At 36.6% G+C, this 16,969-nt stretch overlaps 1 protein-coding gene across 1 annotated transcript in view; it reads right to left on the reverse strand.

The window, feature by feature from the left end:
- Positions 1-16,969, reverse strand: part of CEP192 (centrosomal protein 192) — a 79,383-nt gene that overhangs the window by 13,098 nt on the left and 49,316 nt on the right. The window contains exons 39-49 of the mRNA XM_065669137.1: positions 16,402-16,578; positions 15,609-15,869; positions 15,282-15,400; positions 13,116-13,225; positions 10,073-10,214; positions 8,200-8,372; positions 7,704-7,827; positions 4,544-4,649; positions 2,937-3,141; positions 1,685-1,764; positions 861-956 (exon numbers count right to left, since the gene is read on the reverse strand). Of these exons, the coding sequence (XP_065525209.1) occupies positions 861-956; positions 1,685-1,764; positions 2,937-3,141; positions 4,544-4,649; positions 7,704-7,827; positions 8,200-8,372; positions 10,073-10,214; positions 13,116-13,225; positions 15,282-15,400; positions 15,609-15,869; positions 16,402-16,578 (1,593 nt within the window). The remainder of the gene's footprint in view (positions 1-860; positions 957-1,684; positions 1,765-2,936; positions 3,142-4,543; positions 4,650-7,703; positions 7,828-8,199; positions 8,373-10,072; positions 10,215-13,115; positions 13,226-15,281; positions 15,401-15,608; positions 15,870-16,401; positions 16,579-16,969) is intronic.

Here is a 16,969-nt window from a genome sequence, read left to right on the forward strand (position 1 = left end):
AACGGCCTGACATGCCAATAATGTAAATGTTATCCAAATAAGCCTGAACTAGGATTGCTAAAGCAAAGACAACTATTTAAATTCAAATAACGATTTTCAATGCTATGAAATTATTATGAAACTGGAGGGGAGAAAGTTGCTTTTTTTCATGCAAATAGATTAAAAATCCTATCATAAAATCATAGAAATAATGCAGTTAAGGAATGACAATAATCCATAATGATTAAAAGATAGGTGTTCATGCATATGAACAGCAGTGAAGTAGCATTAAGGGAGAAGATGAGGGACAAAAGCCCCATAAAAACCCACTCAGTATGTCCTTGGATGTGCTTGATAATTGTGGTTATGAAACCCTCTGCTGGTCAGGACATAAAATCATCAGTCAAATGAAATCTACTTGAGGAACAAATAACTGTTCTTAAACAAGCATGACAAGACTGCTTCAAAGGAAGGGAAACCAGTTCTCACACCAGTTTTGTAAGAACCCAGCATTATTTGTGATATTCTAGTGGATTCTTATAAAACATTTAGAAACAATTTTCTGTTACAGAATAATTTCTCTTAAAAAAAAAAAAAAAGGGAACAAAATAAAAAGAGAAACCAAAACAGTACATTGAAGTCAAATTACAGATCGCATAAATCCATAGAATCTACTCAGCTGACATCATAACAGCTGTGGTAAGTAGATAGTGACTACCTGATACCCCTCAGAACCCAGCTGTGGAAGGCCATTTTATCATAGTTTGATAAAATACAACCAGCTTGTAATTTTAACTGTTATTTCAGAGAGCTTGTCACATTAAATCCTATTTTTACAACTGAGATATAAATATTTCATGCATATTAGTGTGTCATTGTACCTTCTCTTCTCCATGAGCTTCAAGAGTACCAGAAACACGGGAACATCTGAAAGCGGAGTAAGTAACTCTATAAACACATCCAGTTCCATCCACATCCTGCAAATAAAGTTATGAGTCAGATTCAGATGGGAAAGAAAACAAGAACACAACACAAAAAAAAAAAAAAAACCCAAACCACACAATACACCCACCACCATTGCACAGAACTGAAGAAAATACACCCAATCAAGCTGCTTTCAAGTGAACAAATACTGACTTCCTAAAGACAAATGACTAAAACTGCTACATCTATGCAGTCACCTAAATTGGACGTCAGTAGTTGTAAGGTGATGCACTGCCTGGAACAAGGCACAGCCACCTTCTGGGCTACAGCTAAGAGTGCTACATAACCATTTTTCATCATTACTTGACAACAGACCACAATAATTCTAGGATAAAATCAACACAACCATCACCACATTTCAGACTATCAAAAAACAACAGCGAAGAACTTACAAATATCGATGGTAAATCCATGAGAATTGCACAAGCAACAGCAGTGTAAATCAAATATCCTTGATCTAACTTAAATTACCTACATGGATAACATGTACAGCATAACAGCAGCACAAGTCTTGAAACAAGGCAAGTTTAGCATTTTGCAGCCAAGAGGAACACCCCTCTTCTATGTATACTTGACTACATACTGCAATCTGGATGATGATACTGGATGAGGAGAAGGAAACTTTCTTGAGAGGTTGGAAGGAGAAAAAGAGAGCAGCATGAAAAGAAGGAAAACCACCCAAGAGATATGCATAAAACTTCCAGTGCACGCGTTCACTTACTTTAACATAGGGTGGCGCAAAAGATGACAAAAACCACTTCACAGTTTCATCCCCTTTATTCTCCATTTCCAGGTAACTCTCTAGAAGAGAAGTACCAGATGAGTATATTAAATGTCTTCATTCAAGTATCTTTATTGGAAAGAATTTAAACAGAAACTATGTTTCAAGACAGGAAGGAAACAATTCTGATGAAGCCAACTCCAAGAGCAGACTCCAAGCACACTGTCATAAAATTCTTGACAGCTTATACAAAAGAAATAATCGGAAAATCCCAACTTCAACAGTATCAATAGGCATATTTCACACTTGAAATGTGCATTTTGCCAAGGATCAACAGGAGATTTGTAAGATCATCTCAGTCTAGAGTAGCACTTCAGGAAGTTTAGCTGCATATATATTATATAGCACATTTATAACAATAGAAAAAGAAAAGAATATTATATTATGCTCCTTTTTCTTAAGTGTATGTAAGAAAGCCAGATATAATTGATAAATTAAGCCTTGAAAGTTCTAAAGTCTGTTGAATAAAAATGTAGCATCCATGAATCATAAAAAAACCCTCATTACCTAGAAAACTAAGCAGTACCAAAAAATCTGGTATCTAGGTAACAGAATGACAGTTTCATACAGTAATTTGGAGAATTTTAAGCATTACTGGAATTACAAGTACAGACTGAGGATTTAAGACTCCATTATCAACAGTGTCCTCCTCAATCATCAAGTACAAGACAAGGATAGCCAGACTCATAGCTGACATTCCTATCATCTTAAGGAAGAACATTTATTTCTCCGCTATACACAGATTTATCTCGTATCTCAGGGACACATATACAGATGAGAATGGGTCTACTGCAAAAGTGCATTAACCCAAAAGAGCTTCGCCAAATTGTAGCAACATCACAGTGCCCTTTTCGCCAGGCACAGTATGATCACACTCACCATAGCTGCTTAAAAACTGGCACCTTACCTGCTGTACACAAAACCTATCTGTGGGAAAAAGTGTGACTGTACTGCATGAGGAGAAGAAAAAAAGAAAAAGCGGGGTGGGGAGGAAAAGAAAGAAAAAGGAAAAAAAGGAAAAAAAAAAAAAAGACTTCTGAAAAGAGTTCCATCACAAGGAATAACATTTCAAACTAGAGATAGAATAAGGGAACTGGTCAACCAAGCCATTCAAGTCCTGAAACATACAATATAGTAAACTGACCACAAGATATTACAGATGCTGCATCATTTACTAAGCAAGCAGTATTACCTGAGCTTTGGCCAGGTCTTGTTTTAGGAAAAACAACGGTTCTGCTCTTTAGTTCCATTTTTGTTAGAGGGAGCACAGTGGGAGCCTTTGCCACATGAACAGTAGGATTTTCAGACTGTGGAGTAAACATATCGCATCTTCTAGATGGAAAATCTGCTCCAGGCGCATACTGTCCAACTGCCTCTCGAATCTGCACTTTAATAAACTTTTGCAGAATTTGGAGAGAAATAAATACGTAAATAGTGAACATGGATATATTGACAAGTCAAACAATTGAGCTCTATTTCCTTGAGCTGTTAAGATGTCTAATGTCTAATGTCTAATGTTAAGATGTCTAATGTCTAAGAGCTCATGCTGCTTAGTTTTACATTCCAACAAAGGAGAAGAACTGGTGATTTAATGTATGAGACTAACTTCAGTTCACAAAGTTTAAAGATTTTAGGACGAGCCAAATGTAGGGGAATTGGAAAATTTACTGAAAGTTTGCTATCTAGACATTTTGTTTCAATAGGAATAATAACTTAAACTACTTAAATTCAATTGAAAATTCTTACAATATTCTCTGCTTGCAGAGAATGGGAACAGGGCTGCCTCAAACAGAAGGAGCTTTGTGTTCGCTTTTGCTACATAATTAGCACTTCTAAAAACTTCAGTTAATGCTAGTCAAATCTTGGCATACATTTTGCTTAATTAGATAGGTAGCCAAGAAATGGCAAAAGCATGATGGAACTACCAGATCTCTTACAACTGGATTGAGTTTGCTACATTCTCTACTTTTGCTCTAGTAGGTTTCCTCTCAAATCCTTTTCTCATATTGCAGAACATTACATGGTTAAATACGTGCACTTTCTACATTTCCTTCTCAATTCCCTCTCTTCAACAACTTCCCTGTTTGTTTGGGGTCTTTTTAAGGCAGTTTCCAATTTTGTTTCATACCTCACCTTCCTCCATTAAGAAGGAAAGTAGATACCCCTTTTTATCCTTTCAGTATCTATTTCGTTTGGGGGGGAGATTAGCAAGGAGTCTTTCTGCTTTTACACTGATGAAAGAAGAAACTGTTGGTTTCATAAGTTTTATTTATATGCCTTAACTTAATCAGGGAAAAGTACTGGATTAAAATGCATGAAAAGCAAGAACCTGGTCTAGACATTCTTTATTACAGACTTGTCAGCCAGCAGATTAAGATTAGTTTAAGGCAGCTCAAAAGGAGCTATGGTGACTTGTCCCACAACCTCCTTTAATTTCTTTTTTTTTTTTTTTAAATATTACATAGACTACTTTTATATATTCATACATATAAATATTTAGCATTTTAGAAAATGATGCATAAGGCAATGGTGGGTGCACAGATGCACTTTTGTTGGCAAACAAGTAAACATTCACATCATATTATGTCTTCAGAGATGAAGCAAACTAAGAATCTCAATTTGCACAACAGCCTCTCAACTATGTTTATTCTTGTAAGAGAACTTTACAAATTAGAGAGTATAATGAAAGTTGACAAAACTGCCGTCTCATACCTAAAAGATTGTAGTAACGTTACTAGACCTTATCCAGTAAAGTAAAATAAAAGAGTTTCAATTTCAGCTCTCAAGTAAGCCACGAACCTTTTGTCCATTATCACAATGGATATAGATTAGGCCACTCCAAGGAATTAATGCAGGTTTTGTGGCAAGTGATGGGTTAGGACTCACCAGAATTAGTGTACTGCTCCTAATAAATAAAAATAAACTAAAATTAAAATAAAATATTTGCACAATCTTCATAATTAGAATGAGTATCTACAACAGATATCACTAGTCCCATTCCCTCAAAAAAGAATGCACTTTTAACATAGCAAGTAAGTGAAGATGATCTAGAGATAGTTCAATTTCAGCTACTCAAATAGCTAATGTATTATCGAGCTTTACTACTCAGAAACTTAACACTAACACTTGATAAACTTGTCATTGATGGTTGTCTAAGGGGTCATAGGGAAAGAGTAAAACTTACCTATTGTTAACATTTACAACCAGTCAGACCACGTAAAGCAGACATAACTACATGTTCCAGAAAAATAAGCTTCAATACTAGTCAAGAAGGGAACTGTACTGTTCAAACAAAGTATACTGCATAAACTGCATTTCAAGAATCTTTTAAACTTTCTAGTTGCAGGGAAGCAGCTTGCTTTCCTTCCTCCCATGAAGAACTGATCTTGGAAAAAAGAAAAGCCTTTCAATGTTACCAATGCTTTCTACAGTTATTTAGGGGACACTGAAAAGTCAAAATTCACTTGAAGCAGTTATGGCATCACACGGTAATTTGACCGCTGAGAACATACATTCTGATTTATAATGTTCCATATTCTATAATAGAGACATTTAAATAAAGGAAGGGAGAAAGAAAGCCCTGAAGCATTTAAAAAATGAACACAAAAATCACTGAAGTAAAGGTCATTGGTTGTTATGCTGGCAAAAGCACTCAAGCAACACCTGATGAATAAATGTAAAATGTCATTAGCACAGCACTTTGCATTTGAAAAATTTAGTGTAGTATTAACATCAGTCCCCTAAGAAAGCTGGTTCCATAATCATTGTCACAGTATGATCATCTGTACAAACCAACAGATGTTAACAACCTTAAAATATTAAGTCAGGATACTGGTATTTCCTTAAAGAATTGTGGGGGTTTTTTGAGTCTCAGCAGTTTTCATAATCTTTTCAGCCATGGTTCTCCTTTCTCATGTACAAGCTGTGTTCATAAGAATATCATTTACTAAGTACACACACACTGTTATCACAAAGCATTCCATCATCTCGTTCCCACCAGCATGCATTTGACATTTACTGCAAACTTCCAATGCAAATCAACTTGCACGGGGTCACAAAGCATGTGTCTCTTGGAAGAGTCATATTCAACCTAAGACACTACCTCCCAGTACTTTCAGTGCCATAGAAAGGAGCAGAGCCTAGGGAAGAACAAGCTTCAAAAGGTGACTCTTGCAACTTTTGGTGACTCCAACAGTCCCTACTCCAAAACTGCAATTCCTTTCACAGCACTTACCAATACTCCCAACACTGAGGCACAGCAGCAGGCCCGAGGATAGTCTCAGTTCACCTCCACAAGAAAATCTCTTAGAATGCTGCTAAATTCAGTAGGACTTGGGAATTCATTATTCCACATTCAGGCAGTTCAGAGACTGCCTTCAGAGACGAGATGCCTGCTCATCCCACAGAACTTGAGTGGTTTAGTCCAGGTGAAACGGGGGGTGGTCTGCTTGCTACAGCGTGGCAATCCCTGATATTAGAACCTTCTTTCACCATTCCTAAGAAATCAGAACTTCTTTCCTGACCTAAATCAGCTCAAGAATTCTGCCAGCTCCAGCCACTGCAGTCTGGCTGGCTCCTGTCCTCACAGGATGACTGCTCTGGGCACTTATGGGAGGTGGTCATGACAAGCAGAAAACCAGGCAAGAATAGCTTACTGTGCTGAACTCAGCTGTTCCCATGGGTCTGTTTCCCACCTTACTCAGACCCAGTGTGTAAGGTTTCAGCTCAATCTTTTCCAGTGAAGGTATCACATTTTAAAACTAAGCAGCAAAAAAATTGCTTGCAGAAGGCCTTCAATTCCCTGATTTTAAGACATTTTCCCACAGACAGTCCCAAGACTAGCGTCTGAGACACTCAAGATGTTCTTACTTTCACAGCTACTGGAAAGTTGTTCATTGTTATCTCTTTTTGAAACCATTGTCCTTTGTACTGATTGTATCTGCAAAGAGCAACAAATATCATAGCCCTTCCAGAAAGCCCTCTTATTTTGTTCTCACTAGTGATGAAAGTTCCCCAGCAGTAAATCCCAGAATTTACATCTACATTTAAGCGTTTAAATGCACTACATCTTGCATGGTGATACAAGACTGAGAAGAAATTATCTGTTTGGGCAAACTTTTACAAGTTAAAGAAACTACTTAAACAAAATTTAGAAAACAAAACCTTTTTTTTGTGGAACATAAGACTTTTTTGGGGAAGACAAGAATAGTAATAGGGTCTTAAAAGACTTTCTGAACTGACCTTAAAAAAAAAAAACAAAAAATCCCATAAATTCAGAAGTGAGAGGTGGTCAGAAATCCTGATAATTATGACACAGGTGACCTGACACTGGCCTGTCATCCTTTTTGTATCTACAGATACTGAGAAGCCAAAGATTGAGTGGCAAAACACAGTTTTGTTAGAATATAAAACCACCCTCACAAACAAGTTCTGATGAATATCAGCACATTTGCAAAAGAAAATACTAAGTCCCCAGAAGAACAGCAGTCTGTAAGAACTGTTATTTTGGGGTTGGTTTGTTTGTTGCCAGGGGAGGGGGAGAAGCCCTTTCTGGTTTTAAACACAGAGGTAATTTTTAAATGAATAACCATTGTGAGAGGAGATTTTTAAAGCTTCTGCTTCATTAACCATCCAGCTCCTGGAAAATTATGCAATAATAATAGCAATTCCAGGCTCAAAAAATTCCTGTCCTCCAGGTAACTATGCAACAGAATGTCACCATCAGGTGACAGAAGAACATTCCCTCTATGCAAGCTATAAATGGATAGAGTCCTAATACATAAAAGCGAGATTTGCACATCAGCTGATGAGAATAGTTCCAGGGTATAATCTAAAACTAAAATAAACTCCTAAACCTAACCAAAATTCCTAAACTAACAGAATTCCTAAATTAAAAAGAAATTCCTCCAAAACCTCAACACACCTTCACATGTAAAGGAATCTATGAAAAGAAACTTACTCTGGCTCGACAACTCCATGTTGTGGGGTTATAGTAAGGCAGTGAGCTGGCCATGAAAGCTCAAATGCCAACATCCTATTAGAATTGTTGACAATTTGAACATGTCCAGTATCTGCTGTTCCACCTGTAGTATAGAAGGTATAAAAAGCTAACATGTACAAAACGTCACAGAAGTGTCTGAGATTCAAAGATGCAATTAATATAAAAGCATTTCTTGTCCGATTTTTACTTTCACAATTCTTTAAAATCTTCACAGGTATGCAGTGCATATTACACGTAAACACACACAGAGAGCACACTACCTCTTAACAATTCAGCAAAAAACTGTATCCAAGCCAAGTTTACTATTCAGATGTAAAGCTACTCCAGCAAAATTATTGGCCAAGCCACATTTACAAATGAGAATAATTAAATATATGGTATGCAGTTCAGTTCTTTTAATACTTAAGTAGTTATTTTATTAACTTCAGGAAAAAAAAAAAACACCCCAACTTACCAATAGAAGGAGATGTCAAAGTTAAGTACTCTGGTTTGACAATCCAAGTCTGTTGAGTGTCTGATTTACCCTGAACCAGATCATCAGTTGTTACAGGCAATGAAGGACCCTGAGGTCCTTTAACAGGAAGAACATCCAAAGTTGTATTGATATGTCTGTCAGAGTTCTCAAATCTGAAAATAAGAGTGTATTAAGCAAAAGTACTAATAAAAGTAACTCATGAGTAATTATAACAGTCTACTCTTAGTATTTCTCCAGATTTAATAATGAAATACAATCTTCTTTACATGGGCTTTCAATTTAATTCAATTCTTCATTATTAAGAAATTAAGTCAGCAGCTATATCATAATTTTTTCACAGAATGTTTAGAAGTGGAAAGTATTGTTTTGACTGGAAAGTACTAAAATAAGCAGTCCTCTTTCTCTCTATAAATTTTATTCAGATTAAGAAAGTACTGGAGAGAGAAATAAGGGCAATGAAAGTCATATGTCACAGAAAGTTGGAGGTTAGGAGGGACCTCTGGAGATCACCTAACCCAACCCCGTTCAAAGCAGGGTCATCTACAGCAGGTTACTCAGTATATTATCTAGTCCAGTTCCTAACTTCTCCACAGATGAAGACTTTGCAGCCTCTCCAGGCAATCTGTTCCAGTGTCTGACAATCCTCACCAGAAAAGATAAAAAACCCACCCACAGAAAAAAACAACACATTTACAAAAAGCACATGGATTTTTTTCTAATGTTTGAGTTTCTTGCATTTCCATTTGTGTCCACTGCCTCTTGTTCTGTCACTGAACATTCCTGGGAAAACTCCATCTTCCTCTTCTTTACTTCCCCATCAAGTATTTATGCACATAGATAAGATTCTCTCCCTGCTCAAGCCTTCTTTGCTTAACACTAAACAAACCCAGCTCTTAAGTCTCTCCTTGAAAGATCAATAACGCAATCCCTTCATGACCTAGCATTTCACGCCTTTGTTTGCAAAATACGTGGCAAAATACGTGGCAGAAGCTCATATATGAAAGCTAGGAAGCTGTTATTTAGAAATCAGCTAGATAGACTAGATCAGACTCAATAGAACCCTTTCTTCACCTGGTAACAGGATCTTGAAAAGTTTTAATGCTTTAAACATTAAAACTTTTACTGTTTTAAACATTAAAACTTAAAAAACAACCTATGCAAATGTGTTCCTTATAGTGTTAAGGTTAACCCATATTTATTTCGATTTTGTGCCACATTACCTTAGTAAGTAGGACTTGTATATGATTTGGACATCTTTTTCCCTTTTCAGGCTCCAAATGCTACAGCAATCTGCCTAAGTGACAGGTCCATTTTAAAGACCAGGTCTCTGGCAGTCCTCCAAAGAAATCCTCACAATTAGGGACTGCTTTATTCAAGGGAACAACACGGGCGGGGTAGCCTCAGCGCTGACAATTTTTTTGATGAATATAGTAGATACTATGCTGAAAGGCTGGACAAGGGAAAGGTCACTAAGCCTTTATAGTACAGGTCTATTTCCACCCCAGACATCAAGAATTCATTACAAGGAATGAAATGGTTATAGTCCTATTAGGACTACAACAACAAATACACTTTGGAAGAGCCTATGGGAAAAAAAAAAGCCAAACAGGTTTATTCAGATGAAGAATAGGAAGTTGCAGATAATGGTGTCAGTTGAGGGAAGAGTTTGAAAGTTATCATAACAGCTTAAACAGACTATGTACAGAACAAGAGTGAGAAGAGCCAACTAGGTATTAATCAGATCCATTATTTTGTAAAGCAAGGCAATTTTCACAGATATCAAAGTCTTCAATGAAAAGAGATGCACTTCAGCTAGGCGTTACGAGGCAGTTAGCCTTATAGCTACCATTACCTGTCTGACTCTAAATGATGCCCAGAAGACTGGTGAAATTCATCCTGATCAAAAGTGGCACATCCAACCACAGAAAGGATAACCTTTTGCATATTTGCATAGAAAAGATGGATATCATTTGTCCCCCGTGGGATATCACATACTAAAAATGAGAGTAATAGAGAAATTCATTAACACTCAGAAATTACACAAAAGAGATTAAGGATATAGACCTAGTTAATCATCTCTTGACTAAAACACCCTAGACTGTTCAAAAATAACTTACTGCAGGTTCAGTTATCAGGCACAAATCAACATTAACATGAGATTTACATTTTACATCTAAATACACACCAATTTAAAACTTTTTAATTATAAGATAGGTATTTTCCACCTTTATACAAATGAGTACATACTAATTTGATTCCATGCCAAATTCAAGTTAAGTTTTAATTTTTTTTCACCCTGATAAATAAGACTAATAAATTCCTAAGGTTTCACAGAAGGAAATTCAACTTGAGATAAGTTATTTTTCAATTACTCAGTCTATTCAACCTAACGCTTCCTTATTGAATTCATTGTACCTGTAAATATCCAAGAGGTCAGGAATGTAAGACAATGACTTAAAAATACTGAAATGATTCATCAAAATATTTAATAATAAAAATCAAAGTTTTCTTCTCTGCTTTGAGCTATTTTATGTTGAATAGACAGAATGAAGACCTGAACACTTCCCACACAGGATACATTTTATCCAACTATTACTTCCTCTGCTGCATAGCAGATACCAGGGACAATTCTTGGTATTTGTGTATAGATCGGTGAAAAACTGACATCATGCTATTTCGAACACTAACTTCAGTATGCAATTTCTTAATAGGTTCATAGAACCATAGAATAGTTAGGTTTGGAAAGGACCTTAAGATCGTCAAATTCCAGTCCCCCTGCCATGGCCAGGGACACCTCACACTAAACCATGTCACCCAAGTCTCCGTTCAACCTAGCCTTGAACACTGCCAGGGATTTTCAAGTACCTATGTGGATTAAGGCAATGGGGAAAGAAGACCAAAACAGTCTATGGAGCCAATTAGAACCCAAACATTCTATTCTTTGAACTTTTTTTCAACATCACCTCTTTAACAGTCTTTCACTTATAAGGCAAAAAAAAAAAAAAGCATTTAGATGTTGAAAAAACAATTTACTTTTCATCTAAAAAACAGCTTCTTACATAAAAGAAAATAAAAACCGCATTTCTTAATGCTAGGCACTACTACTAGCTCCTGCTAAGTATCCAATTTACAAGGACATGTAACAAAAATATGTGAATATTCCCACTGAGAAGTTGGTGAACACTAATCTGTGTAAAATAAGATTGTACTATTCACGGTGGATATTACTGGGTGACAAGAAGGTAAAAAAGGGCTTGAAGTCTGCATCATTGTTAAAATTACTAAGAATAACCTAGTTTACTTTTCCAAGAGCTACTCTTCCAGCGCTCCTCCTTGAAAGCGTATTTGTGGTGATCTGTCTGCTAACAACAGTCAGTCAAATTTATTGATCAAATACAGAAAGTAGTACGTAAGAGGAGAAGGATCTTTTATGTCCAACATAAGTTTGAGTAAATAGAAAATTGTGACCAAGCAGAGAACAATCAGCTGTATTTCACAAGTTCAGGAACGTACACTCTCAAATACAGACAGAAAAATATTAAGATGCATGAGGCAAGCCTTGTTTTCTACAGAAAAAAAAAAGCTATCATCAGCAAAACTCGGGTAATAGGGCAATAGGAGGTAATCAGGGATGTCTAAGCTCTAACACTGGCTTAACAACTTAACCCTAACCCTAACTCCAGAACCCAAGTATCTTCACCAGGTTATCACCTTGAAACATAAAATTTTTAGGGAAAGAATCAGACTTAGTTTTTTGATGTTTTGGGACTTTGGCTGGTTGGTTTTTTTAAGGACGCCTTTACAATATTCTGCATTCTATTTTAATAAATTTCATACTAACACAAGCAAAAGTACAAAAAATTATGACATTAATTTGGGAAGGTGTCCTGGGTTTACCAGGAACCATTTTGCTCTCCAGGTGCAAGCTCTGTGTTTTGACTTCCAGCCTGGGCAGAGAGCTGATAACACCGACTGTTTTTAATTGTTTTAATGTCATGTTTATTCTGGCCAAGGACTTTGTGAGTCTCATGCTTTGCTGGGGACGAGGGGAGGCTGGGAGGAAGCAGAGACAGGACACCTGACCCAAACTAGCCAAAGAGGTATTCCATACCACAGCATGTCATGCCCAGGGAGGTAACTGGGAGTTACCCAGAAGGGCACAGTCTCTCTTCGGCAGGTGGGGGGGGTCAAACTCGTTCGGCAGTGGTATCATATTCTCTTGTTATTTTCTCTTATCAATATTATCATTGGTGGTAGCAGCAGTGATTTGTGTTATACCTTAGTTACTGGGCTGTTCTTATCTCAGCCTGTGGGAGTTACATTCTCTTGATTATCCTCCCCATCCCTCCAGGAGCAGGGAGGGTCAGGGCAGGGGCGTGAGTGGATGACCTGTGTGGATCGGTGTAAACCACGACAGAAGGGAAATGTGTATTTTGATGTCAGCCAAGTTCTGACTGTCCTTAGTTGCCTGCAGAGTTGTTCCTCTCACATATTCTCACTCCTCTCCTTTCTCTGGCTGCTATTGCTGTTGCGCAGTTCCACACACACCCTTTCCCCCCGCCCAGTCTGTTATCCCAGTTGCACTACCACCACCACTCAGCGTCAGCCACTGCTGGCTCAGCTTTGGCCAGCAGTAGGTCCATCTTGGAGCCAGCTGGCATTGGCTCTATTGGACATGGTGGAAGCTTTTAGCAGCTTCACAGAAGCCACTACTGTAGCCCACTCTACCAAAAACCTTGCCATTTAAACCCAATACATCTACCCAAATAAAGAATTTTGCTTCTGTATTAAAAAACAAAACAAAACAAAAAACAGTGGAAAAATAACTACAATTCAAGCCTAAAAGCACGTTTTTCAAATATCATATTTTTCTTTTAACAAGTCATAGGGCTTACCTTCTGTCACAAGCTGCTCCCCTTGAAATTCTTCATCAAATACAATGTTTCTCAATAAGCTCTTTTCTGGGATTATGTGTTTTTCTACCTCAGGTTTATACGTTATAGCTCTGTTAAAGAAATATGGACAGAAGAGTCATTAAATTACACATAAATTACACAAAGTAATGGAAAATAAAATTTTAAAAGATTGATAAGATTGGTATGAATCCAGCATAATTTTAACTTTATTATTTCTTGAATACACTAAGCTCAAATCTGTGAGCATTTGTTTAAAACAGAAATCTTTCCATAATCTTAAAATGATTAAAGAAATACCTCCTCTATTGCTGCACAGTGAAAGCAACCACTGAAATAATAGCTACTATACACTTGTCTTTACAAGACACTTGTTCTCTGCTGTCAGTCACACCTACCTAGATTTCTGACAAGCACCTCAGGCATCTGAGTGATTTTTCAGTCACCACAGGAAGCAGGAGAATGTTATTTTGGTCATGACTGAAAGTTTTCTGAGAGGAAAATTTGACTAGTCAACAGCAGAGTGGCAGCATGTGCCAGTCAACAGCAGGAACATAGAACCAAGGAGCATGACTGCCGACAGGGCAGAAAACACTAGGAGGAATAGGGATAAAAATAGTCTGGGAAAAATGGGAAGCTACAGGTCAGTAAAAGGAAACCTGTCACTCAGACAGGGTCAGAGCTGTGGAGGTGGAAAGGATACCTCAGCACTACTAATTCTCAGGCCTAAACTACTTATCAGGCTGCTAACACTGTGTATTTTTGGGGTAAAGAACTTGAGTCATAAGTTGGCGAGCTAGGTAGGTTACTCATTTTACATTCCTGCCCTTAAGCCCCAAATCATGTTCTCGTTCTAGTACACAGTTACAGAATGGGTTTGACTGGCTTACAGTACCCAGTCATTTCAAGAAATAAGCATCTGTTTCAAATTATCAAGGGAGATTTTAGAGAAGTTTCCATCAAAAAGCAACCAACTAGACCACCATGTTCAAGAACCAAATGCCATGCCTGCTGACCAATAAAATCAGCAACAAGTAATTTCACTCATATACAGTGTCCAGAGTCTGAATAAAAATTTCCAACACTACCTATATATGTGCATCAAGCTTCTTAATAGGTTTACTGCTGATCAGTAGATCAAAGCTTTTCCTAAGCTCTTCTGCCCTTTGAGAAAGATTCAGTGATAGCAAGCATTGCCTAAACCAAGAGTTCATACAAAAATTAGTAATGATCATCTTCTAAAATATCTAAAATAGCCCAATTTCAATGAAAAAGTTACAAAGGCAGCTGTTCCATAAGCTTTTTATTCAAAGTCTTACAGTAAAATTCAATTATACTTAATAATTTATTTGGATAACAATAAATGCAACGACTTTTCATGAAGTTTCAGGCAATCACATTTAAAAGCAGTAGTGAAATATTGCCATTCTAAAATTTTGCACTGAATGATGATCACTAGCACTTTAATGCTCTGCCTGTTGTTAACTTTTTTCATTATTGCTATATACCATACACAGCAGAAGTCAAAAAGTGCCACTTCTGTCACTGAAAGCAGAGTATGCCGGTTTTTGTGCACCTGAGCTATGCAAACTGAAATACAGAGAAACACAGCCCCTATTTAAGCTTGGTAAGACATCTATAAATTTCTTCGGTGTGCTATGAGCATATGCGGACGTCATTTCTCACACACACATCTACTCAAACATTGTCTTCATCAAACCAAGAGGCAAATCCTGTTCAAAACTTAATGCTACTGAATCTCAGTACTACTCCTTTCATGAGCCTTTTCTTTAAAAGTAAGATCTAGGTACACATTGGACACTAATACCAAAATAGAACATAACTCTTTCAATTCAAAAAAGCAAAAATCTTTCCCAAAACCCAACAAACTCAAATTCAAGAACATAAAAAGAAAAAAACCCTTAACTAGCTACAGTATGTAAACAAAACCACAAATAAACAAACTAAACCAACACCAAATACCCTACCAGATGCAAGACTGATTAGATCTCTCCATATCATCACTGTCTTTGGGTTTGCTCTTGTTATTTTTGGAAGCATGTTAAACCCATACTCGTGGTAGCACACACCTCTAGTTTTATCTCTTCATTAAAGATTTACCTGTTACAATAGCTAAGTACAACTTACCTACGATACTGCTGCCTAGAAACTTCATCTCCACAAAAAAAACATACTGTTGATACCAATGAATTTGTTTTATGGAAGGTATTTTCCTCCTCCATTGGATTCCATGTTATAGTAATCACCTGATAAAATAAATAGACAACATAAAAAAAAAAATCTTATTGTTAGTACTAACATTTGGAATATGAGTCAAGAAATTCAGGCAATACAAGCGAGAGGATTTAACACAAGTGAGACTTCAGTAAGGAGCTAGTCAGACACATTCTCAATGATAATATTTATTTCAATTTGAACTAATAAAACTTGCTCAGAACTGGGTGTTATACTTACTTCATGTGTTCCTTCTCTTAGCACAAACTTCTCTGGAGATACCATCATTACCTGAGGATCCATAACTGTTTTTGTCTGTAGGCTTGCAAAGCACAATGCTTTAACATAGGCAGCCCGAGAACCTGTATTTCTTATGCAGAAGGAAGCTTTCCTTAATCCTGCAGGCAATAATCCATTCAGTGTTACCATGTAACTACCTGAGAGTTTTTTAACATTTTCCAGAGTTATATTGCTTGTTCCTCCATATCCAGATAAAGGTATCTGGGGTACAGGAGAAAAAGAAAAAATAAAATAATGAAAACCACAAAAAAACAGAGTACTTCAAAGTAAATTAAGCTTCTTACTAAAACCTCTTTACCAACTATGGTAAACTATATAAAGAGCTATAGAAAGACAAATGAAGATGCTTAAAATCTGAACAAAAAAAATTTGCAAGAAATAAAGAAGTCTAAATTTATTCAAACTTTTAAGTTTACTGAAAATTAAAGACCTACCCATAATTTAACAGGACCAGTTCAGATTTATTGACAGTTGTAAAGTTGAAATTCTTAGGCTACTACTAATATAGTGCATAAAAGTTTTCTTCCTTCACAAGGAGAAAAATTACAGGCAAAATTGAGACTAACGTTCAAGCTGTACAAATTCAGCGGCTGTACAATCTGTAACAAGTACGGAGATACACATACCGCATATCTTGGAAAGTTTCGGGTTTTTGATAGAATCTGTCCTAGATTTTAAATAAGTATGAAAAATGTATGTTTAAAACTATTAGAAGTTAGGTTGGAACTCTTACAGTAAACTTAATTCCTGGCTGCGACCGAATTCCCAGCTGCTTGATTTCCAGCTTTGCAAAGAAGCAAGTTATTCGAGTAGGTGCAAATATCAAGTATATGTTAGTATCTTCTTTGGGACGGATTTTGAGTTCCCAATTACTAGTTAAGCGTTTTTCTGATCCAAATATACTTTGCAGCTATAAAAACAAAGACATCAGAAGTAAGTGACTACACAGCAAAACCACATAGCAGGTAAGATGTACATCACTTGCAACCCAAAATGAACTTATTCAAAATCTGCATTAACTCAGTTAACAGTGGTATATAAAGTTGCAGTGCTTAATATGCAATAAAGAAGACCAAGTTCAAAATATTTTATATTCCTACAATAAGCATACTGATGCCTTTCAGTTTAGACCACAGAGTTTTTTGCCTTCAACCACAGTAAGGTACAGATGAACTTAACCAGCACTTCATTAGTTCTCTCTCAATGTTAAGATTTTTAGATACCAAATCTGAACACCTGAGGGGAAAATGGGATGTATGTGGGCTATGTAAAAAAGAAAAAGAAACAAAACAAAACAATCA

This window comes from Lathamus discolor, chromosome 2, assembly GCF_037157495.1.
Source record: "Lathamus discolor isolate bLatDis1 chromosome 2, bLatDis1.hap1, whole genome shotgun sequence".
In the NCBI taxonomy this organism is placed as follows: Eukaryota; Metazoa; Chordata; class Aves; order Psittaciformes; family Psittacidae; genus Lathamus; species Lathamus discolor.